The sequence below is a fragment of the Ammodytes marinus genome (assembly GCF_949987685.1).
Source record: "Ammodytes marinus genome assembly, chromosome: 14".
NCBI classification, from domain to species: Eukaryota; Metazoa; Chordata; class Actinopteri; order Uranoscopiformes; family Ammodytidae; genus Ammodytes; species Ammodytes marinus.
The window spans coordinates 13857482-13881365 of NC_137218.1; the positions used below are offsets into that span (position 1 = coordinate 13857482).

At 39.9% G+C, this 23884-nt stretch overlaps 1 protein-coding gene across 1 annotated transcript in view; it reads left to right on the plus strand.

Annotated features, from left to right (window-relative positions):
• rxfp2a (relaxin family peptide receptor 2a) overlaps positions 1 to 16850 on the plus strand; it is a 42076-nt gene extending 25226 nt beyond the window's left edge. The window contains exons 10-20 of the mRNA XM_080040368.1: positions 2348 to 2419; positions 4065 to 4136; positions 4643 to 4717; positions 6355 to 6426; positions 6515 to 6586; positions 6699 to 6928; positions 7650 to 7795; positions 8656 to 8751; positions 9321 to 9489; positions 12911 to 13129; positions 13242 to 16850. Coding sequence (XP_079896494.1) covers positions 2348 to 2419; positions 4065 to 4136; positions 4643 to 4717; positions 6355 to 6426; positions 6515 to 6586; positions 6699 to 6928; positions 7650 to 7795; positions 8656 to 8751; positions 9321 to 9489; positions 12911 to 13129; positions 13242 to 13510 — 1492 coding nt within the window. The 3' untranslated portion in view covers positions 13511 to 16850. The remainder of the gene's footprint in view (positions 1 to 2347; positions 2420 to 4064; positions 4137 to 4642; positions 4718 to 6354; positions 6427 to 6514; positions 6587 to 6698; positions 6929 to 7649; positions 7796 to 8655; positions 8752 to 9320; positions 9490 to 12910; positions 13130 to 13241) is intronic.
• Positions 16851 to 23884: the final 7034 nt, after the last annotated feature.

Genomic DNA, 23884 nt, shown 5'->3' on the forward strand with positions numbered 1-23884 from the left:
GCTCTGACAGTGTACTTGTTTGTGTGTGGGTGTGTGGGGGTGGGTGGGTGTGTAGTCACATGTGTTTGATTGAGTCAATGTCTGTGCTCTAAGGAAGTCACCAAACAGACTTTGTTTGTGCGTGTGTGTGCTTGCGTGCGTGCGTGCATGCGTGCATATGTAATAACAAATTAGTCTGGTGATGGGGCAGACGAGTGGTCCTCTGGACTTGTCCTCAGCTAATGTGGCGAGTCAGCTCCATTAACGATTTATTTGGTCAGCGAGTGCAGACTGGACAGCACCCGCCGGATGGGTTTTATAATGACCTCATGCTATCTGCAGCTTTTATGACAGCTCTCATATCCACTTATTTACAGTCATATGAAAAAGTTTGGGAACCCCTCTCAGCCGGCATTATAATTGACTCTGCTTTCACAAAAAAAAGATAAAAGTGGTATGTCTTTAATTTACCAGGAACAGCTAAGTACTGGGATGTTTTCCAAACAAAGATTTTTTGAAAAGCAGTATTTGGTTGTATGAAATAAAATAAAATGTGAAAAACTGGCTGTGCAAAAATATGGGTACCCTTGTGGTTTTGTTGATTTTAATGCCTGTAACAGCATGTAAAACTGATGACTTTAAACGCAAAGTTGGTTGGATTATGTTGTTAAGCCTTGAACCTCATAGAATTGTCTGTTTAATCATGAGAAAATGTATTTTAGGTGCCTAAATGCAAGTTGCACTTCTCTTTGACTCTCTGCTGAAGTGAGACAGAATGGGATCATCAAAACAGCTCCCAAAAGATCTGAAAAACAAAGATTATTCATTGTCATGGTTTAGGGGAAGGCTACAAGAAGCTTTCCCAAAGGTTTCAATTGTCAATTTCTACTGTAAGGAACGTTGTCAGGGAATGGAAGGACACAGGCACAGTTGCAGTTAAACCCAGGTCTAGCAGACCAAGAAAAGTACAAGAGCGGCATATGCGGCGGATTGTGAGAATGGTTGCACACAACCCAAAGATCACCTCCAAAGACCTGCAAGAACATTTGGCTGCAGATTGTGTATCTGTACATGGTTCTACAATTCAGTGCAATTTGCACCAAAACATCTGTATGGCCGGGTGATGAGAAGGAAGCCCTTTCTGCGCCCACGCCACAGATACAGTTGCATGGAGTATGCAAAAGCTCATTTAGACAAGCCAGCTTCATATTGGAAGAAAATGCTTTGGACTGATGAGACAACAATTAAGTTATTTGGTCTTTATAAAAAGCAGATGTTTTGGTGCAAATTGCGCTGAATTGTTGAACGATGTACAGATACACAATCTGCAGCCAGATGTTCTTGCAGGTCTTTGGAGGTGATCTGTGGGTTGTGTGCAACCATTCTCACAATCCTCCACCTATGCCGCTCCTGTTTTTTTCTTGGTATGCTATGCCTGGGTTTAACTGCCACTATGCTTGTGTCCTTCCATTTCCTGACAACGTTCCCTACAGTCGAAATTGACAATTGAAACCTTTGGGAAAGCTTCTTGTAGCCTTCCCCTAAACCATGACAATGAACAATCTTTGTTTTTCAGATCTTTTGGGAGCTGTTTTGATGATCCCATTCTGTTTCACTTCAGCAGAGAGTCAAAGAGAAGTGCAACTTGCATTTAGGCACCTAAAATACATTTTCTCATGATTAAACAGACAATTCTATGAGGTTCAAGGCTTAACAACATAATCCAACCAACTTTGCGTTTAAAGTCATCAGTTTTACATGCTGTTACAGGCATTAAAATCAACAAAACCACAAGGGTACCCATATTTTTGCACAGCCAGTTTTTCACATTTTATTTTATTTCATACAACCAAATACTGCTTTTCAAAAAATCTTTGTTTGGAAAACATCCCAGTACTTAGCTGTTCCTGGTAAATTAAAGACATACCACTTTTATCTTTTTTTTTGTGAAAGCAGAGTCAATTATTATGCCGGCTGAGAGGGGTTCCCAAACTTTTTCATATGACTGTATATTCCAAAGCAAACAACGTCTGTCACTGTTTTATTTTTACGTGAACGGAAACACTGTACACATAATGCTGTTACTACTTTCATAAGCAGCTTTCAGCATATCTGGAACACACTCCCAGAAAACTTCAGGTCTGCTGCAACTCTCAGCTCTTTTAAATCAATTCTGAAGACTTTTCTGTTTCCTTTTTAATTTTTTTTTAATTTGTATTTGTTTTTTATTCGCTTTTCTAATGTCCAATCTTGATGTATTCTATACTTGATCTTTGTTTTAACTATCTTTTAAATGCAATCAGATGTTCTTCTACATCTTGCTAAGTGTACACGCCTCGCATCCCATCCCCTTTCTTTCTGCTTTCAGGGATCTTGAAGGAAACCAGATTCAAACTCTCAACTACTCTATCTTGAAGACATGCAGCAAGCTTGAAGTTTTGTGAGTATCCCACACTTTGAAACTCAATAAAACTCAAACGCTTAAAACACATTTTTTGGAGTTTAGAAGTTCCATTCCAGCTTTTAAAGTTTTTAGGAAACAATAAACTATTACAGATTAGGCGCTAGCTCCATCAGACGCACCACACAATCAATCAATGCTTGATTCAGCAACTGTGTTTCTGCCATTAATTATCATCATATTGTGATTACAAACAAAACGATGAAAGAGGTTTATGTTTTTTTTTACTAATGTGTGTATGCACAGTAATTCGAGTAATTACTCCCTGGCGTTATGCATCTGGGACAATCTAGCTGACTTGGGACTGCGGCTTTAATAAAAGAAACATCAGGAGGACTTTAAACCACACTGTTTAATTCACAGTTTATGTAAATACAATTTTCCCCGCACAGCTTTTGCTTGCTCAGCGCATCGTGGAGTCTTAAGTGCTCAGTGGTGCAGAACCGCAATCTGTTTTTTAGGATCCTGTTCTGCTTTGTGGCTAAAATCAAGACAAAAATAAAAAATCCAATTTCTTTTAATTGGTTTGTTAAGTTTGATATTCCGTGCATTACTGCCAATCAAAGTAATAAGGATCGAGACAATCCTTTTTGATTAGAGCAAGATTACAACGTTATTGAACACAATTCAATTATTTATCGAAATGCCTAAAAGTTATATTTTAATTATGTAATTTTAATTTATTATTTTTCTATTTTTGCTTGCCATGCTATGCCTCTCTGTTTTTATATCATCTTAACTTTTTATTGAAGACATTTCTGATCATTTGGGACCTTTCTCTTTTTACCATGGTCAATCTTAACAATACTTTGTGATGTAATGAAATAGATGGGGGCAGACTGATCTCGTCACTCAATTTCGGTAGACAAGTGTTTGTTCGGCCTTCCCTGGCACTGTTAAGATGTCCCTTGAGCAAGGCATTTTAAGGTGAAGTCAGCAATTCTGGAGAAAGCTTGTTGTCAGAATCAGTGAATATGTCCTCATCATCTGCTACCTGTCCGTACTGTGTGTGAAAAAATATTCAGTGGCGGTGCACAGCCTAGGCTCTGTAAACTGGTATGTAAACAAAGGGTATGTAAACAAAGGGGCCCATCGTAGCTAGTAACATGCCAGTTAACAGAACTTGTAAAGGCTGTTATATAAACATTGTATTTTTGTTCCATCGCACACACACTCACAGGTAGCAGATCGTGTGGCTTTATTCAGTGATTTTGTCAACAAGCATTCTCTAGAATCACTGACTCCACATTTAACCGCCATCCAATCCAATGTCACTCCTGTCTGGTCAGCATCTGAGCTTGGATGTATGAACTTGCATGTGCAAGAGAAGGTTTGTTTTTCCGAGTATTAACGGGAGCTTTGTGGGGGATTCAGGTGATTCAACAAATGAGCTCGCAGTTAGTCCCAGCAGGGAATCCGCAACAGGGGGCTGAGGCATCACTTTGCACATGGATTCTCACATCAATAATAATAATAATAATAATAATAATAATAATAATAATAATAATAATAATAATAATAATAATAATAATAATAATAATACCTTTTATTTGTTATGCACTTTATATTACTAGAATCTAAAAGGGCTACAGAGAAAATAAAAAATAAGCTCTGTCCTGTTCAGGTTACTGATGGACAACAGGATCAGGAGTGTCCCCGAAAACACCTTCCAGTCTCTGTGGAAGCTGGCTGAATTGTGAGTATAAGCCCATTTTGTTTTCTATCTTTATCATTCTGTTCACATTATCACATAATGCAAGAAGTAATGAGAGGTGGAAGGTGTAATCAGTTACTGTGTTTCACTGGAATACTTATACTCGTCTAGACATTTCTTTTAAAAGCAAGAACAGAGAAAAGAACACCATAAAACAGTGTCTGTGTTTACGATCTGAGACTGTAGTGATTTCCAGTAAGTGAGATATAACAACAGTATTGCCTTGGCCCAAAATGATGCCATAAAACAAAATTTGAATGGAGTATATAAATAATAGACGAGAAGAGAATTACCAAGAATTGTGTGTTGTATGCAAGAACTGAATGGGATAGAGAACATTGTGTTCTCCTAGATTTTTTATTTTTTTATGTTTGATGTTCCGATATAGCTCTGCAAAGAAAATCAAAAGTTGGGAAAATATTTGGTAATGAATGAGATCTTGCTTTCCTTTTTTTTTCTTCTTTTTTTTCACTTCTCATTTTCTTTAGAAATCTATCCAGCAACAGGATAAGGGAGCTGCCGAAAAACACCTTTAAGAGCCTCTCCAAGTCCCTCCTCAAACTGTGAGTGAAAAGTCAAACCTGTGAGTGAAAAGTCAAACCTGGTATCTGTGTCTCTTAGTACAGTCCATGTATGTGTATTCATCTTGTGCTATGACATGTCAAAGTGTATTTAGTGTAAAACAAGAAGAAAAAATGTGTATTTGTCCACAAGAGATGCTTCTTCTCAGATGTATTGGACAGTTGCATCTTTTAGAGATTGTCTGAACAATTTTGTATGGATGCACACTATTTCACCTTTTTGTAAAATAATAGATCACTAACCATAACATTGCCGTGCTTTTACTTTTAGGTGTAAAGATTAAGACAGGTGCCTGTTAGTAGTGATGTGTTTAGTAGTTACCTTGTCACAAAAATAAACGTCTGAATTCCCTTAAAGGATACGTTTGAACTAGCTTGACAGAATGCAGTTTGTCATTGTGTCTTTGTGTGGTCTCTCCAGCTGCTACAGGGCTAAAGCGTAGGTGGTGGTTGCTTGTCTGGTGTGATTTACCGGTTGGATGGTGCTCAGATTTAACCACTGTTCTGTACTAATGATTTCCCAGGAGTGAAGAATGATATCAATCGGACATTTTGCTCGTTAAAATAGTGACTCACTCCTGTCATGACGTTCTTTCTGTGTAGTATTTTCCATCGTCCAAAATGAAACGGAAAGAAATACAATGATCAGATAGATCAGCCTGCACCTCCAATTAAACGTGTGGGGTGCCAAATTTGGATGTGATATTTTGTAGTTTTTGCGTGGGTTGTCACTATGCTGCATCCAGTTAGTTTCTCTTTAAGCTCAGAGTTTACAGACTGGTGTATCGAGAGCCAAGGTCTTTGTGTTATACTATGAGAATGTTGTGGTTTGAATGACTTTAAACTAACAATCAAAACAACAATAACCTATTTGTATAGTTTTGTAAAGACTGTACCTAACAACATTTGGGTTATTTATTGCTATAAGGTGTAGCGTACTCAAGTGCTGCTTTAAATTACATTGTATAGATGTCGGGCATAGTGATTAAATGAGTAAAAAATGGGGCGACTGTGGCTCAGGTGGTTAAGCTGGTTGGCCAACGATCCTAGGGTTGGCGTTTCGATCCCCGCCCGGCCACTTGTGTCATGGTCGTTGTGTCCCTGGGCAAGACACTTCACCCACCTTGCCTCGTGTGATTGTGTATGACTGCTGTATGTTTGAGGTGGTGGTCGGAGGGGGCGATGGCGCGGAATGGCAGCCTCGCTTCTGTCAGTCTGCCCCAGGGCAACTGTGGCTACTATCGTAGTTTATCACCACCGGTATGACTGTGTGTGAACGAATTGAACCTGGAACCCTGTAAAGCGCTTTGAGTACCTTGAAAAGCGCTATATAAATCCAATCAATTATTATTATTAAAATAAGTTAAATTGATCATAGGCTTGCAATGCACTCCACAAATATCCAAACATACTGTATATTGTTGGTAACTGTATGTATACAGAATGATACGTATGTAACTCCAGTTTTAATATGTAATTAATATGCAAAAATGCAAAAATATTTGTTTTATTTTTAGTTAAAACAAAAGACAAAAAAACTTTGACCATGATTAAGCAACGAGTTACAGTACAATCAGGCAGGTTGTTTTGAGTCGGTCCCCATCTGTTTCTTGTTTCAGAAATATTTCCGACAATCTCCATCTCCACATTCACCCCAGCCACTTCAACCACCTGACACATCTTCAGTCTCTGTGAGTGACTCAAAATACACACACTCTCAAAATAAAGAGCTTGGCTGCAGAGTGTGTGCGGTGGTATAACACACTCCGTTTTCCACAGGGCCCTGGAGGGGATAGAAATCCCACATATTCAGACTAAGATGTTTCTGCCTATGAAGAATCTCTCACACATGTACGTACAATCCTTACACGGGACTGTCCTCACTAAATAACCAAACATGATGTATTTTTTTTGTATCTCTCGCTGTTGTCATTGTTTATCTAAGTGTATTTTCCACGACCAGATACTTCAAGACGTTCCAGTACTGCTCCTATGCACCTCATGTCAGGTCCTGTAAGCCCAACACAGATGGCATCTCCTCCTTTGAGGACCTGCTGGCTAACATGGTGCTGCGTGTGTCAGTGTGGGTCATGGCTTTCATAACCTGCTTTGGTAACCTCTTGGTCATCGGCATGAGGTCACTGATACGAGCTGAGAACAACCTGCATGCTGTCTGCATCAAAGTTCTATGCTGTGAGTAAACCCAACACTTGCTATACTCACACTCAGTAACGATGTGCAGAAAAATCATTCTTCTAAACCTTATATTCAAAACAACAGTACTTGCAACAAACAATAGACCAGATAGACAGGAGGCTACACATAGAACAGAGGGTTTGCTGTAGAACTCCTAGACCCACTGCCTTTTAATTGACATTTTGACTTCTCTCCCTCAGTGCACACATCATATGCGTGTTTTGTATTCAATCAGTTTTTTTAAATTGTCATTCAACTCACTTCTGCTCGGTTCTCCTGTGTCAGCAGTACTCCACTTGGTCGCCTTCCCTTCTTATTGTTCCTCCACACTCTGCCAAACCTTACTGTAACTTTTCAAACAATACTTAAGCTTGATCCTCAGAAGGGAAAAAAAGGAGTCGAGGAGTTGTATCTTATCATCCTTCCAGTGCAGCAGCCAGGCGCAAGCAAAAGAAGAAGAACACATATGATGTTCAAGGTTAAACGAATGAGTCATGGTGGCTTCCTGAAGTTGTGTATTGATCCAATGACTCACCTATTTTCTCTTTCTCTTTCTCTTTCTCTTTCTCTTTCTCTTTCTCTTTCTCTTTCTCTTTCTCTTTCTCTTTCTCTTTCTCTTTCTCTTTCTCTTTCTCTTTCTCTTTCTCTTTCTCTCTCTCTCTCTCTTTCTCTCTCTCCATCAAAGGTCTCATGTGTCTCCCCGTCTCTTATCGTTCAGGTGCAGACTGCCTCATGGGTGTGTACCTGTTCTTCGTCGGCGTGTTCGATGTGAAATTCCGCGGGCAGTACAATCGCAACGCCTTGCTCTGGATGGAGAGTGTGGAGTGTCGGACCATCGGATTCCTGGCCATGCTCTCCACAGAGGTAAAATCAATACGGATTAACACCCCAGTACCTCATCACACGTACAGACAATACACTGTGTTCACTCGCTGCAATACATATCCAAGCTTTATCTGTATTCTTCTTGAGCTCTTACACTCTTATTCTGATGATGCCGCCGCGTCCAGCATGTTGTCAGCCCCCATCCTCCAGATCCAGATGATACATAGTTTTATTCTCAAGGCTATGATGTATACAGGGAGGAGTGACACTTTCTGGGCAATTTCAACTCTTTATATACCATATAACCATGTTTCTTCTCTGTGAAGTTTTTGCCCACTAGCAGAGCAATGGAGGTTCACTATGTAACTTTGGGGGAGTCAGAGAAGTGAACATTTTCTAAGGTATATTCTCATAACATAATAAACATACTTTCCTCATAGGAAAGTTGGATCCCTGGAACACTGTTTGAAGTTAGAGAGCTTCCTGAAAAGTATCTGTTTCACTGTTGTTTACAGCAGCAGGGCCCAGAGTTTGGTTTACAAACATAGGCCTACTCTAGACTACGTCTTACGTTTGGTTACAGATTCCTTTAAAATTATTTGATTCATGATGATGATAGAATTATGCAAAACTAAGAATTACAATATGTAAATATGTTTTGTTATCAAACTGCTGGCCCTGCAAATGTAAACAAATCCCCCTCCCCTGAAACTGCGTAGTGCACCTGTGATTGAGCATGTCCCTGTTTCACTTGTGTCATGCAGAGGTGACCGACATATCCACTAGTAAAGAAAGAGTTTATGGTGTGCTTTTACGGAATATGGAATAGTTGTCCCTATATGTACTTCATGAGTTTAACATGTTCCTTTTAGATTAATAGTGGGTGTTTTCTCCCTCAGGTGTCTGTCCTCCTGCTGACCTACCTGACTCTGGAGAAGTTCCTGGTCATTGTCTTTCCCTTCAGCAATCTGCGCCCAGGCAAACTTCAGACTGGGGTGAGCTATGTGCTGCTCATACAGCAAATAAATGATTCTGCTCAATGTCATATTTTTTTACATTGATTTGATTGGATCGTTTTTGTTGTTTGTGCTTTTTTGATATGGGAATATCTTTATAACATCTGCTCGCTCGCCTTGCTTTGTGTGTAAAAATGGTCATACAGCCCTATAATGTGAGAAGGTTGCATCTGCTTGTTCTATAGTAGCAGTAAACAGGCTATTTTGTTTTTTTAGTGTTCTGCTGAGTGCTCAGTGTGTGTGCGTGCGAGCGTGACTTTATTGAAGTCGAGATTAAAAGATTAATAAAGATCCATGAAAAACACGCTGTCAAATCTTTATTTGATGTATTTTCTTTGTTTTAACTAACTTAAAAACTTAACTTAAATGCAATTTCTAATGTCTTATCTTGATGTATTTTATACTCCTGTAAGGCACTTTGAATGGCCTTTTGTCTGAATTGTGATATATAAATAATCTTGCCTTGCCTTGTCTTTGGAGTAAGCTTTGAAGGGTACTCCCATCATCTAATATTATAATTAACATCACGTTTGTCATCCCATTGCAAGGTGGTCCTGGCCTCTATCTGGCTACTGGGGTTCATCATTGCCGCCGTGCCCCTGATGAATGAGGATGTGTTTGGAAACTACTATGGACGTAATGGCGTCTGCTTTCCCCTGCACTCTGACAGGCAAGAAAAACCTACTGCGAAAGGATATTCCACAGGGATATTTCTGGGTAATTTTGGAGAAAAAAAATAATGTTTTTCCCCCACCCCAAAGGCATTGTAAATACTCCTTTTAGACAAGATGTTACATTTGTTTTGTGATGACTGTGTTCTTAAGTGCCTGAAGTTACCTCCGTAGTCTAAATAAGAATACACGTATATGTGTATAGAAATATTGAGATTTGTGTGGTTTATCATGGAGACATGGAGACTAAATATTTATTTATATATCAGGTACAGAAAGTTTTTAAGAAATCAAACTTTTTGAATGTAATCATTATAGAGCAATCTGATCCCATTTAAGTTGTGATTGTTACACTGTGTGCCAATCATCTAACAACACAGGGAGCAGCATTGCACCTTAGATTGGGATATTACACGGCAAACACAAGCGCCCCATTAACAATGCATCATCAGTCTGGGTTGTTATTACTCAATGTTCTCTTCGAGGATCTGTGCATGTCTGGAGATGCTAATGAAGGAAACATGGAACATGCTCTAAATTTGTGCCAGCATTTGCATCACTATGTTAAAATAATGATCCGTGGGATAATTCATCGGGTGCCTCAGTTTGTCATGCTAAACTACTACTTTCTGCATGTACAATTAAGTGAATCTACTATACTTGAGTCTGTTGTTTGCAGATGTTTGCAGTGGTGGAAAGTAACAAAGTAGAAATATCTAGTTTTTTACTTAAAGCGGCAACGAGTAACTTTTAAATATCTTTTAAATAGCCTCATGTTTCCTCTCATAATCATAAATTACCTTTAACAGCAAACGAGACCATCAGTGCAAAGAAAGACGTTTTTATATAGTTTTTATTACTGCATTTGATCTGGTCGTACACTCAGTCCGATTTTCGGTTCACGCGTGCATGCTCTATGGTCACATATCCGTATTGGTCACAGATTTCAGTGTGGCGCAGGAACGTGAATTGAGAAGCCTATCACTCCAGGTGAGGGAAGGGGAGCGGGAGCCTTGTTTGAGACAGTTGTTTGTCGTCATAATGACTGATAACGGGGCTGAACCATAAAAGAAAAAAAAGAAAATGCAATGAAGAAAAGCTAAAAGGGAGAGTGATAGTCGGGCGGGAGGGCGTTGCCAAGCAACGTATACACAATTTCACGCAGCGAACCTAGACTGCAGTGTTTACTCCTAAATGAATGAGCGGTAGCCTACTAAAACAAAGTTTACTTTGCCTCACCAGCATCATCAGATGACCATTATTCATCTGAAATAGTCATTATTTACAACATAAACACATTACTTCATCGTGATCCATACTAACTGACTGCCATCTCTCGTTCATTCGCTTTGTGTGAGGACACGGGGACTCGTTCAGCTCCGTGAGAGGTGACAATGTATCAACTCATTGCAATCAGGTGTGTTTAGCACTTACTGGCATTAGTTGATGCTGTGTCACCCATAGACTCACGGAGCCGAAAAGAGTCCGGTGCCCTCACACTTTCAACACACGGACACGCACCGTATTGCTTCCTGATTATTTGAATCTTGCACGCCCGCACGAGCTAGAAAACAGCTTCACGACAGCTGGCGTCATAATAATACTACCGCTTTTGTTCAAAGGTGTCGCCAACGTGCCGACTTACTCGTAGTAGCTTTAAGTCTAGTTGGGCCTTCTTGTCATGTTTCAAATAGAAATGTGTCCTCTAAACTTTTTAAATGTTTAAATGTTTTTTTTCTTCTTTCCCTAACAAATTAATCATCTCACGACCTCCCAGTTTTATCTTGAGTCCTTTTGCACAAGGAGGCTCGACCCCTATTGTGAAAACCACTGAACTAAACCCATCCAACTATACAAGATGTAATTAAAACTTGCACCGCTTTGACCAAAATTAAAATCTTGCTCACTGATTGATGCATCTGTATTAAAAAAATTAATTGTGTCATCTATAATTATATATCAGAAACGTGGCCTGTTTTCTGCAGAACAAGCAATAATTCCACTTTAGTACATATAGCTAAAATTACTTCTGTGTTTATTATTCAGCATCATTTTAAACGCAGGGCAGTTAGGGGAGAACAGGGATGGTAGGCACACTTTTTACTCTAGTGTGAATTGCTCATCACCAAAAAGTCTTTCAATAGTCATTAATTTGAAGCTTAATGTGTTGGCTTGAAATGTTTATCCCTCTCAGTTTCCAACTTATTGTAATAAAGAAATTAATCATCAAAGACACCCTTACACATTGTGACAACCAACCCCATCAAGGGGTCAGTTGTCACACACTATGGGGTTGTTTGTCACAATGCTATCTTTATGGGAAAAATCTTAAGAAGAAGACAAGAAAGCAGAACTAAATTTGAAAGTTTAATTGCATCGTCATCGTCAAGTTGACAAGTAGGCCTACATAACTTATTGCATCGTAACACAAAATGAGCAAGAACTAAACGAATAGGAAACCGATATTAAGACCAGCCTATGTAACAACATAAAGAACAAACCAAATAGGTCTAACAATAATAGCCTACTCAACTAGGCTACACACATTCACTATCTGAGTTACAGTGATGGCAAATGTAGGGTCTGCTCACTCCAACTGAGCAGAGCTTATGTGCCCACTGGTTGCACATCCAACACTTCTCCCATACTTCCCCTGAAAGGCTGTTGGAGAACGTTTCCATACAAACCAAACTTAAACTATCCTCTTCATCTGATGAAGACTCGTCCCACTGTCTCTTGTTGTTCTGTTTCTTCTTCCCCAGCTGGGGTGGAGTGCACTGGGGTGCAGTAGCCTTGGCAGCTGGTCTAGTTTGGGATGCACTGGGTTGTTTTGATTTTGTTGCCCTTTTTTCTTTTGCATGCTAGCTGCCTTTTCCTGCTCGATACTTTACTTCTTTGGGGGTGTCAGTGAGGATGCAGCTTGACATTCTCTTTCATTATTGGGTTCCTTTTCTGGCTGCAGCCTTTGGATAACATGTGACAACCAACCCCCCAAAAAATGTAACGACCAATCCCAACTGGAATTTCTTGTTGGCATCAAGGCTTACAACCATCCAACAACTAGTTAGATAGCTAACAACAATCTAAACTATAGCTTTCCCTTAACACTGTTTAAGGGTAACACGTGTTTTGTTATGAACTCATTGTGTAAAAGCATAGAAGAAAAATACTGAAGAGCTAAATGATTTTGATTTGACATGAAAAACACAAAACTTCCTCTCACCTCAAATTCAGCTGTCTAACTCCAAGGAGGACTATGTAGGTGACCTCTTATTCCAATTCTAGATATTTCCATACCAAAATTTCACAGACAGCGCCTTCTGGTGTCGAGATATAACAAATGTGACAACCAACCCGTGTGACACATAACCTCGTTCTCCCCTACTAATACTGTTTTTACTTTAGTAAACTATGTGAATGCCTCTTTCACTACTGCATTTATGAATAGTGTGTGCATTGTTCTTCAGGTCTAAACCTGGTGGCCTTTCTGGTGATCGTCTTCTCCTACTCCAGCATGTTCTACTCCATCTATAAAACTGGCATCAATGCCACAGACCTGAGGAGCAGACTGCACAGAGACGTGGCCGTGGCCAACAGGTTTTTCTTCATAGTGTTCTCTGATGCCCTCTGCTGGATTCCCATATTCTTGGTGAAAACCATGTCACTCCTTGAGATGGAGATACCTGGTAAGAAATAAAACTGCATCCTGTGTTGTTACTGTTTGAATGGTTTACTTATAAGAAACATGAAGTGTTATGTATACTGCTTAAAATGTAGACTTTGGTCTTCTCCTCTTAGGCAGCATCAGCAGCTGGGTGGTGATCTTCATCCTACCCATCAACAGCGCCTTGAACCCCATCGTGTACACCTTGACCACCAGCTTCTTCAGGGAGCAGGTGGAACTCTTACTATGTCGTTGGCAGAGAAGGCACAGCTTGAAAAAGGACCGCAAAAGTCTCACCTCCTCAACCATCTTCATGGAGACGGCCCGGGCTTCTTTCTACCAGCCACCAGCCTATGTCCAGCAGGTGTCCCTGACTGGTTCTGCAGATCCCCGCTACGCCTGAGGGAGGGAGCAACTTCCCTGGCAATGGCATTTAGTAAACTACGGGTTGAGGGGCCTTAGAGCTGGATATAGCCTATCTTTATGGCTCCTACATGACAGCAGCACTGATGCGTTTTAATGGGACAGGCAGTCTCATTTAACAAGTGGAACAAGCTTTACAATCACAGAGTCGTCTCATCATGCTCTGACGTGCTCCGCATTTAAAAAAAAAAAAAAAAAAAAACAGACTGATGCGCTTTTACCAAAAGCAGTTTACACTTTGATCCGAAACATATACACACACAGGGAACACTTTAGGGTTCAGTGTTTTGCTCAAAGTCTTCTTGACGCGTGGGCTGGAGGAGCCAGCGATCAAACCAACAACACAGGATAAACAGTCGGTGTGCTGTTCATCAGATGCTGAGCTGTGAAATGGGTGTCTGGGAGAAATGGTTTCAGTCTTAACACAAACAAGGGAGGAGTCTTGGACTGCATTAAATGTAACACTCAAACTTATATTATTGAATTATGGTGCTGGCATGATTCAAATAATAATGCAAATCAGCAGTTTTCTTTAGCACAAAGGATTCTAATGCCAAAACCCAGCTCACATTTTTATTTTATAAACCAACTAAAACCCAAAGTCAAGTCAATTTTACCATTCCATTTGAATTTATTCTATTATAGCATTTAAAGTCAAATGAATGACACGATTTAAGTTTTACACTTATTTTATGCTTTGTCCGTCAGCCCTCTGTGTTATTTGCTTATGCTTTTTTCTACTCTCTTTGTGGTAATCTTCTCTTGCTCCAACAGTTGTTGGGTGTGATTTCCTGGTTACATTCCCCTTTGTATTAGCCCTTTGTCTAGGGCTTCCTCTACACAGAATGATATGGAAAGGGAGGAGTACATTTTTGTGTTCCACGAACGTTATTTAATATAATATGTATAATAAGTTATAAACAAGTCTCTTTTTAAAATTGACATGAAGTGATTATTTTTTACTCTAAATTTACCAATAAAAAAATGAAAAACACATGTTGACAGGTTTTTATTGAAGGGGAGTAGGAAATTAAAAACGTTCTAAATCAGGGGTGTCCAAACTTTTTTCACTGAGGGCCACATACAGAAAAATCTACGAAGGGCCGGGCCACTTTGCAAAAATAACACATTTATCAGGACATGTAGCTGCTCTGATGTTTAGTTTCATAGTGTTTTCGTACATTGTAATCCTTCTTCACGGCAACACTTTACTTGCACATTAAACAGATACATCCCCCCTCTTGTGAAATGCCATTGATACACCCAGTGTTTTCTGCTTTTGCGTCCAATGTCCAGCTGGGTGAAAATAGTAGCCTGCCGAGATCCCGCCCCTCCAAGGGGGGTCCGGGGGTATGCCCCCCCGGGAGATTTTTTAAAGTTTTTAAAGTGAAATGCATGAATCTGGTGCACTTTGAGAGGGAAATTAAGAGGCTAAAGCTGAAGAATTTTGTATGAAAAAAATGGAGACACTGTGCCAGATGAATTAGAAGCTATTGGAGAAGGACACATGGATTTTCCATAATAATATTAATTTAAAATAAAATATTATGCAGGGTCCTCTGGGATGGGCTTGGTGCTCTTTTTCTTTTATGGGACATGAAATGCAATGAGTGCATTTAAATTATTTAAAAATTAAAAGGGCCATATTACATTATATTTTTAAAATGTGCCACGGGCCAATCAATCAGTTGACAACCCTGCACTAGTGGGTTAACTAAGAAATGCAAAAAAAAAAAAAAAAAATTCAAAGGGCCATATTACATTATATCTTTAAAATCGGCCGCGGGCCAATAAAAAGCGGGCCGCGGGCAGTAGTTTGGACACCCCTGTTCTAAATGAATGTAGAAAATGACAATGTAAACTGGGCTTTAGCATTTGAATTATGTGAAAATTAAACACATTTTCCATTGTGGATTTTGATGGGCTAAGGAATGACTATAATTAGCTGTACAAAGCACCTTAACTATGAGCGAAACCATTCAATTGAAAAAAAACACAGAAAGTGACAGAAAGAGATTGAGCCATTGCCAATCACTAAATGCCGTGTATCAGTTATGTGTAGCAGCCGCTTACTTACCGTTCCTGTAAACTGATGCTCATTTATGTTGTTACGATTTTATGTGTGTAATCTGAATTCAACCTTATTGTGCAATTGACCCAATTTTTAATCCTTTGTTAAATAATGCCACGTTACATTTAAGAGAGGAATGTGTTCAATTCAGTTTGCTTGTCAAATGTCGCCTGAGGGGTGTATGCCTATTACGTAGAAACTTGGATATAGCCAGGCTTTTATTCTACGCATTTGGTGGCTCCATACAACATGAAACTTAAATCAAAGATAATGGACGATTGCATGCGATTTACTTCAGTCAAGAGGAACAGGGAGTTATCATTGACAACAATGAAAAATATATTTAAAACATTTTTCAGCGAAAGGCAAGAGTGTTGTTACAAGGGGGGCAGGAGGGGAATTCTGTCAAAAAGCTGTTAATTGTTTAAATCTGTAAAACAATATATTTGTTAACTTTCAGTGCCTATTATTTATTTCAAAAGTGACAACTGTACATTGCAGTCCCTTCAACTTTAAACTTGATATAGAATATTTAAACACACTACAATCAAACATTTCATTTATGTTTGACACTTTCCCCTGATAGACACATGGAAATCACTTTAGTTTTTGGCTAAATCCAAAAGCTAAACTAAACTAAAATGTTTTTATGATCGAATATTACCTGTGCTAAATAACCAATAGACTCATCAATTTCGAAATGTTTGCTGCATGTGGATATTTTTTGACAAAAGTGCAATTCTAATATGCAGCAGCTTTTGTGTACCTGCATGCAATGCACACATGTGCCATGTGTGATTCGATCTCTCAACACTCCCTACAAAAAGAACCTTAAACATTGAAAACTCCCAATAATCTCGCTTTGTGGTAGCTACACCCCTCTACTGTCCAACTTTGGTCCATGTTTCTACTTGTACTTTTTATAATATGCATATGTTTACGCTGCCTTGACACTTGCTCTAATCAAATGACAATCATCAACAATGCTGGAAGAGAAACAAAACAAAGAGGTGGTTTAATGACTGTATTTCAATCAGAGGAACCCCCTCTGATGAAGTAAGGACTATTGTTGCCTGTTATGCTGTGCAGATATGCACATATCTTGTTTTGTTGTTTTGGTACAGGAGAACATCTTCTTTGTGTATGTATTGTATATTCATTGTGTTTGTTGTGTGTCTTGTAAGTCAAGTCTATCGGTTGTTGCCACAGAGATGGCTCTCTGACTGAAATATTAAAAAGTCGGAACAAACTTCTTGAACTTTTGACCTTTTGTTTGAGCAATAATAAGGCTATCCGATAAGGCTATGTAACCTAAAGGGGTTATAGCCAAAACAAAACAAGAACGGGTCTACTCCTAAACTAGCAAGGCATACAAATCATATGCACTCACACACACTTCCGTTGTGCTGAGTTAGCCATTCTATTGTAGGGGAGAGTGGCCTAAGTTGTTCCACTTTTTACTCAAAGTGACTTTAAAGTGAGGCCTTGACAGTAAAGTCTTCAACTCAAATATGTATATATTTCAGGGTGTTGTGCATCCCTCGCAATAAAAACTTTGGATCTGGAATAAACTGTTGAAGAAATATAGATTTCGGAAAAAAGTTGTCTTGTGGCACAACTTGCCCCCGGTGTGGTGTAAGTTGTGCCGTTGGAGAGAATACCATGGGCTGAATTGTGCCATTGATATATATCTCATAAACTGTAATGCAAGACAAATCCATAAGACAATTACTTATTTAAGGTTTATTTAAAGTAAATAAAGTAAATATTTTACAAAGATTGAAGGACACTTTTCTTAAACAAGGCCTAGCAGATCTAATGGTTTTACCTGCAAAGCTCACAATGACAAAGTCACCATCATCATCTTTCTGGCCATCTGAACTCTCATCAGTGGTGTCGTTAAGTGGAATGGAGATGTCAGTCTCTTCTGAGCTACTGTAGACAATAACTTTCTTTTGGTGACCAGCGTAAACAGCCATGCCAATGGCACAACTCTCAGAAATGTACTTTGCACTAGCTGCTCCGCCCTTGTAGAACCAACTGCCACCTGGCATATGCGATTCCCCCTACATTTCTGCCTTTAAAGGCCAGTACACACCAATCCGACTACCCGAAAATCGCGACTGCCGATCCAGGGAGCTCCAGTCTTCCCGTCGCGGCCGAAAAAGTGCAAAGAACACACCAAACCGACTGCTGACTTTCCGTACGCTCTGCGCTTGCGCGGGACGTAATGTCTCCATAACAGCAGGCGGCGCTAATCTGTATTGTGGCCCGAAAAAATACGGAAGCCGGAAATGATGGGACTGCTCTCTAGACCATAAACATAGATAGAAATACGTATTTATATTTATGGACCATAAAGAGCACCATTTTTAGCAGAGAGTGTCGAGCATGGTGTTGAGCAGTCAACAAGGGTTGATGCATGTGAGTACTCGCTGAACGAAACAAACAAACACATTAAAACGATGGCTAACTGTTGTTAGGTGTTTGTGCAACCCGCCTCACTTCCGGGCTTCACTGATTCGCTAGCCCTCCACAAATCAAATTGCTCCAACTGAAAGACTGCCCGCCCCCTATTGAACATGTTCAATCGGCTCAAAAGAAGCCCGACGACATCTACGACGACCGATTTCACGGCACACACCAAACAGATTTGTGTCCCCGCCCCCTCCCGACTCTACGACGTCGATTATCGGGCCGGTGTGTCCTGGCCTTAACTCACCTAGGCCCTCTGGCACAAATCACCCCAACCCCAGAATGTTGGATAATAAGCATGATGCAGCAGTTTAGGGCTGACATCGTGCTAACTATTTAGACACAAAGTGTAGCATACTGAAGCACTAAAACATATGTCAAATGTTTTCAAACGTGTCTATAATTGTTCAGACACAATAATCAAAAAACTTGATCATGGAAATTTTACTTTTAGAGGCAAAAAACTGTTTTTTGAGCTTAAATGTGCTTATATCTTATTCCATGTTTCTCCCTTCTTTACAGGATGAGTTAAATGGATGGCTCTTCTTAAATATGTGGTCACATTTCCAATTTCTTCTATGGTTTTCTAGAAACAAGGGGTGGCACAACTTCCCCACCGGCACAATTTAGGCCACTCTCCCCTATGAATTAAAGAACCCGATAGATGAATCAACATTTTGTTCATCTTTTGCTGAGCTGAAACGTGATGGTTTTATTTCTATTCCTATTCCAAGATAAGTTATCGTCTACTAATGTACATGACACAGACATTTAGGCAGGTTATCTCTAAAATTCTATTATTATCTAGCCCTACATGTTCTACATGTTCCCATGAATAACCAACCAACGTTGCTGCATATGAACATAGGAAAACCATATAATTAAATTGTATTTAATATATAAATAAAGATGTATCGCTTCAGTAGCTGAAGGGTTAGGAATGATTGTAGGCTACATTTTAGGCAACATGACATAAAAACACTATTCTTGGTATATGCACACACTAAAGATTGAAAAAATGTTCTATTCATGAGGTCCTTATTTGGATGTGTGCATATTAAGCCCAGTAGCCTAAATAGGCTATTTTATTTAGAAAAGAAAAAAACATGCTTCAGAGAATGTTTTATGATCGAAATTTACCTGTGCTAAATAACCAATAGACTCAAATTAGAAATGTTTGATGCATGTGAATATTTTTGACAAAAGTGCAATTCTAATATGCAGCAGCTTTTGTGTACCTGCATGCAATGCACAGATGTGCCATGTGTGATTCGATCTCTGAACACTCCCTGCTAAGAGAACTATAAACATTAAAAACTCATTAAACTCAACATACCTCGCTGACCCAATAATCTCACTTCGTGGCAGCTACACCCCTAAATAGGCAATTTTATTTATTTTTACTAATACACCAGTTGATTTTTTGTGCGGCTGGCTGTGGTAAACGCCTCCATATTGCTGCTGCAACATGACTTTAAAGAGTTGTCCTCCAGCTCTGTCATCACTTGATTTGAACGCACCTCCGGCGTTCAGCATCCAGACATGGCAGGTGTCCTGCCCTTGGACCAAGGTGCGCCCATAGCGACAAGTTGATGGACACCGCCGCCAACCAATAGGAGACGTCCTTTGCCTCAGTTTCCAGAACCTCGGCATCTGATTGGTTGCTAAGGGCGGGGCCCTGTCATCCAGAGCTGTAGTACTGTCAGCCGGGGCGGCACGACTCCTGGAGGAGAGAGACGACACGGATTGATGAAAAAAACCCACCAAATCACATAAACAAAGAATTTGTGCCAGGAGATGATCCCATAGTCGCCGAGGTCGACGCAGAAAAGGTAGCGTTCAGTTTAATGTTGCGCTGGTACTGTGTCGGGTGGTGTTTAATGGGTCTGTGTTGACCACAAAGGCAACAGACCAATGTCTTGATATAGGCTACCATCGATATAACTACCACAGGGACAGGGGCTTGTACTAGCTGGTTGGCTACCGAGTTAGCTCCATAAATAGCTGGTTATAGTGGTCGACGCCCATTATATTAAATAAAATGTGGCGTCCACGTTTCCCTGGTAGCCCTCATACAACGAACAAAGCGGCGCTGCTTTGAGAGGCAGACAAGCCAAGCAACAGCATTTATGTTGACAACAGACTGTAAATAGGCTACACACTTCGTGATGGCGCTGAGCGATAACATGCTACTTTACGAGTTAGCCACCAGCTAGGTAGCTTACATTAATGAATAACCACCCAAGTTACCCTTGCTAGTTGCTAATGAATACATTTTGGAGGCATAATAGCCTACACAGCTTAATATCTCGTAGTGTAACGTAGCAGACTGTCCCTGTCTGACACCATGTCTGAGCCTTTGGTCCACTCACTGACGTGATGTGTGTCCTCAATGTCATTTGGATTAAAACACAGCCTTCACATTGGTCCAGTGACTTGCTTTAAAGTAGGCTAGCTGTGCACTTTGTTATTCTGCAGCTGAGATGTTCAGGAGTCATCTTGAACATTTTTTAAAGAGGAAGCCAGTGTAGAAGCATGTATTATTTACATGCACTCATACAGTAGTAGGCTATACACAGCCAGATAGCAGACAGTACCACACACTATAGGAGCATCTTATATGTTGATTTATGTTTTTTTTTTACTGTGTTATATTGTGTTGTGAACTTGCGATGAATAGCCAGGTAGGAGTTTATTGTGAGGTAAGTTAGTAGAGTAGTTTAAAAGGCCCACTCCTTATTCCACACGCTTCCTCCCCCCACTTTCTTCTTCCCCATACACCCTCTCCATCTCTCCAGCTGTTAGACACAGCCAGTCGGCAACGGCGACCCAGTTACCTCCATTGTTCTGTCTGTGTCTGGACTTACGCTACAAGTAACACACACAGACAGCATGTCATGTCTGTAAAGGCGCTTCCCTGACACGTGTGATGACATATATAATATACATACATATATTTACATATATTTTTTTATTGAAGAGACGCAAGGCCATCTACTTTAATTGTAGAATTATGTCTCCAGTTGTACTATAACTGGACATTTACCAGTCCGGTGAATTGTTTAACAGCATACTTTGTATTTGACAACCTGGGAGAATAGCTGGTGCGGTCAGTTTCAAAAGATATATTTTCATATTGGGTAATAAAATTGAATAATGAATACACATTCTACACCCTATTTTAGAAGTTAATTTATGGTGGTAGAATGTGGTGGTGGCAGCGGTGCCAGTCTGTCTTTGTGCAAGAAACAAATTGTCCTACCAGTTAATCGGTGGTGACATGAACATAATGCCTACTAGACTATATTTATCTTTTTATATTCTTTGCATTTTGTCTTAAGTGGTAAGCTTACAGTAGAGGGTGACATGAAACAGGATGGATATAGAGGGGAGGTAGCACATGACATTGTGACAGATATTGTTGGTTCAAAGCAGGGACACTGTGGTTTCATATGTTGCTAGTGTTTGTCACAAATTGATTGTTATGGTCTCTTGCATGAACAGGTTTGTTTTTTTACCCAGTGAGACAGTGTGGTATTTTAGCTCTGTTGTTCAAGTGAAGTATACTGGCCAGTGATTACTTAGTTCTGGTGAAGCAAGTTTCCATAGATACGACACAGTACCTCACTCCCACTGGCTTATATAACCTGTTTTCTGCTAGACACACACACACACACACACACACACACACACACACACACACACACACACACACACACACACACACACACACACACACACACACACACACACACACACACACACACACACACACACACAGATATCGGTACACAGACACCCTGTCTGACAGACAGACAGACACACACACACACACACACACGCACACGCACACACACACACACACACACACACACACACACACACACACACACACACACACACACACACACACACACACACACACACACACACAGATATAGGTACACAGACACCCTGTCTGACTTTGCCTCAGGTTCTTGAAAACAACAGAATAAATACCCATTTACTCAAGGTGTTTTGAGAAGCCTGTTTGAGCCTTGTGTTGTATAATGATAGAGTTTTGGTGGAGAGTTAATTCTTTTGACTTATGTGTGTTTTGTGTGTTTGAGTTTGGACTTGAGATAATGTTGTATCACTGCTGTTATATTTGATTGAGCTCTGAGGTTGTTTGCTGATGAATTTAGTCCGCATCTTATATCCCAGAGACAGTGTTGCATAACACAATTCTAAATGTGTATGGAAAGGCTGATGGGCATGCTGTGTACACTGTGTTTGTATGTGCACTTCCAGAGCTAATATCTATGCAAATGAATGTATTCTCAAGCCTTGGGCGTTTAGCCAAATACAATGATGATTTTATCTTACAAGGAACCGCAGAGACCAAAAGCAAACATCGTAAGAATATAATTTATGGAAGTGTTTTCTGAACCAGATTTCTGACTAATTGCACAAGTGGATTTATTTTTTCTGTAATGGGCTCAAGGGGGCACCATTGTAGAGCTAGTGTGTAGGCCTCATGATGACAGGAGAAAAGACAAAGGTGGAGGACAACCACTGTCACTAGTGTAGTACTACTACAATCAGCTGTGAGGGCAGTGGCAGGACTCAAATATGTTGTACAGATGTACTAAACCAGAACTCAAGTTTACTTGAAACATTTCTTCTGAGATTTTTTAATCGAAAGACCCAAACCATTTTCTGTTGAGTAGATTATGTTTTGTTTTGGTATGAGCTGAAACCCTTGCTGCCCTGCTGCCTACTGTCAGACCTAGGATCTGCCACCCACACTCAACTCCTGCTTCTTCAGAGATTCAAAGGAAGTAAAAAAGGAAATGGCAATTTAGTCAACAATCAGGCTACCACTGCCTTGTTAATGATAATCGCACAGCTTTAAAAGGCACCCGCAGGCTCCAAAGCATGTCAAGAGGGAGGCTGCAATCATGTTAAAGAAATCACCGCCAAGAGAAGCGAAGCAGGGCCCTGAGTGCACAAGTCAATCAGCAAAATGCATGCATTGACATTCACTATATGAGAGCATGAGGCTGTTAAACCAGTTTTAGGACTCCACCAATGCATGTTACATTACCAATCATCAATGCTAGATCCATAATCTATAACGTCATAAGCATCAGTAATAATATTTTTAATGGATGTTAAAGCAGCTATGAAGAACTTTCAGTTGTTGTTGATTCTACCGACACCTTTCATCCAAACAGTATTGTTTTAACGACAACAGCGACCAAGCGCTTGCTAGCGGCACATTCATTTATGAGTGAAAGAGAGACCGCAGGATGCATTGCAATGATGTAATGTATTTATATAGGACAATGTAAGATAAATAATGATACTATGACAATGGTGAATCAAAGTAAACTTTGATTTAGTACCGGTCATAAACACATGCTATTAATCGTTTTGTCAAAGTTCCTTGGATAAAACGAACCCGTGCAAAAGCATTAACAATAGCTCTATAAAAATAGCGTTGTTTTTCACTGATGGTTTTGTTTTCTGTTACAGGTCATTTATTATGATCAGAGTAAAAAATCAGACTGTTTCTTAAACATTTCAAAGTTCCTTGTTGGAGCTTTAAATAAAATGCGTCTAAGTCATTGTTACTTGGTCTTTGCTTTGGCCGACAACACCACCCACATGTCCCACTAAAAATAGTCCTGTTTTGCTGGTGCTGGTGTTGACAAGTGCTACAAATTTCAAATAAATCTTTTTAAATCTCAACTAGTTGGACAAAAGTTTGTGATGCAAAGCTCCATTATTTGACACAAAGGCATATGATTCTCGCGTGGGGCAACT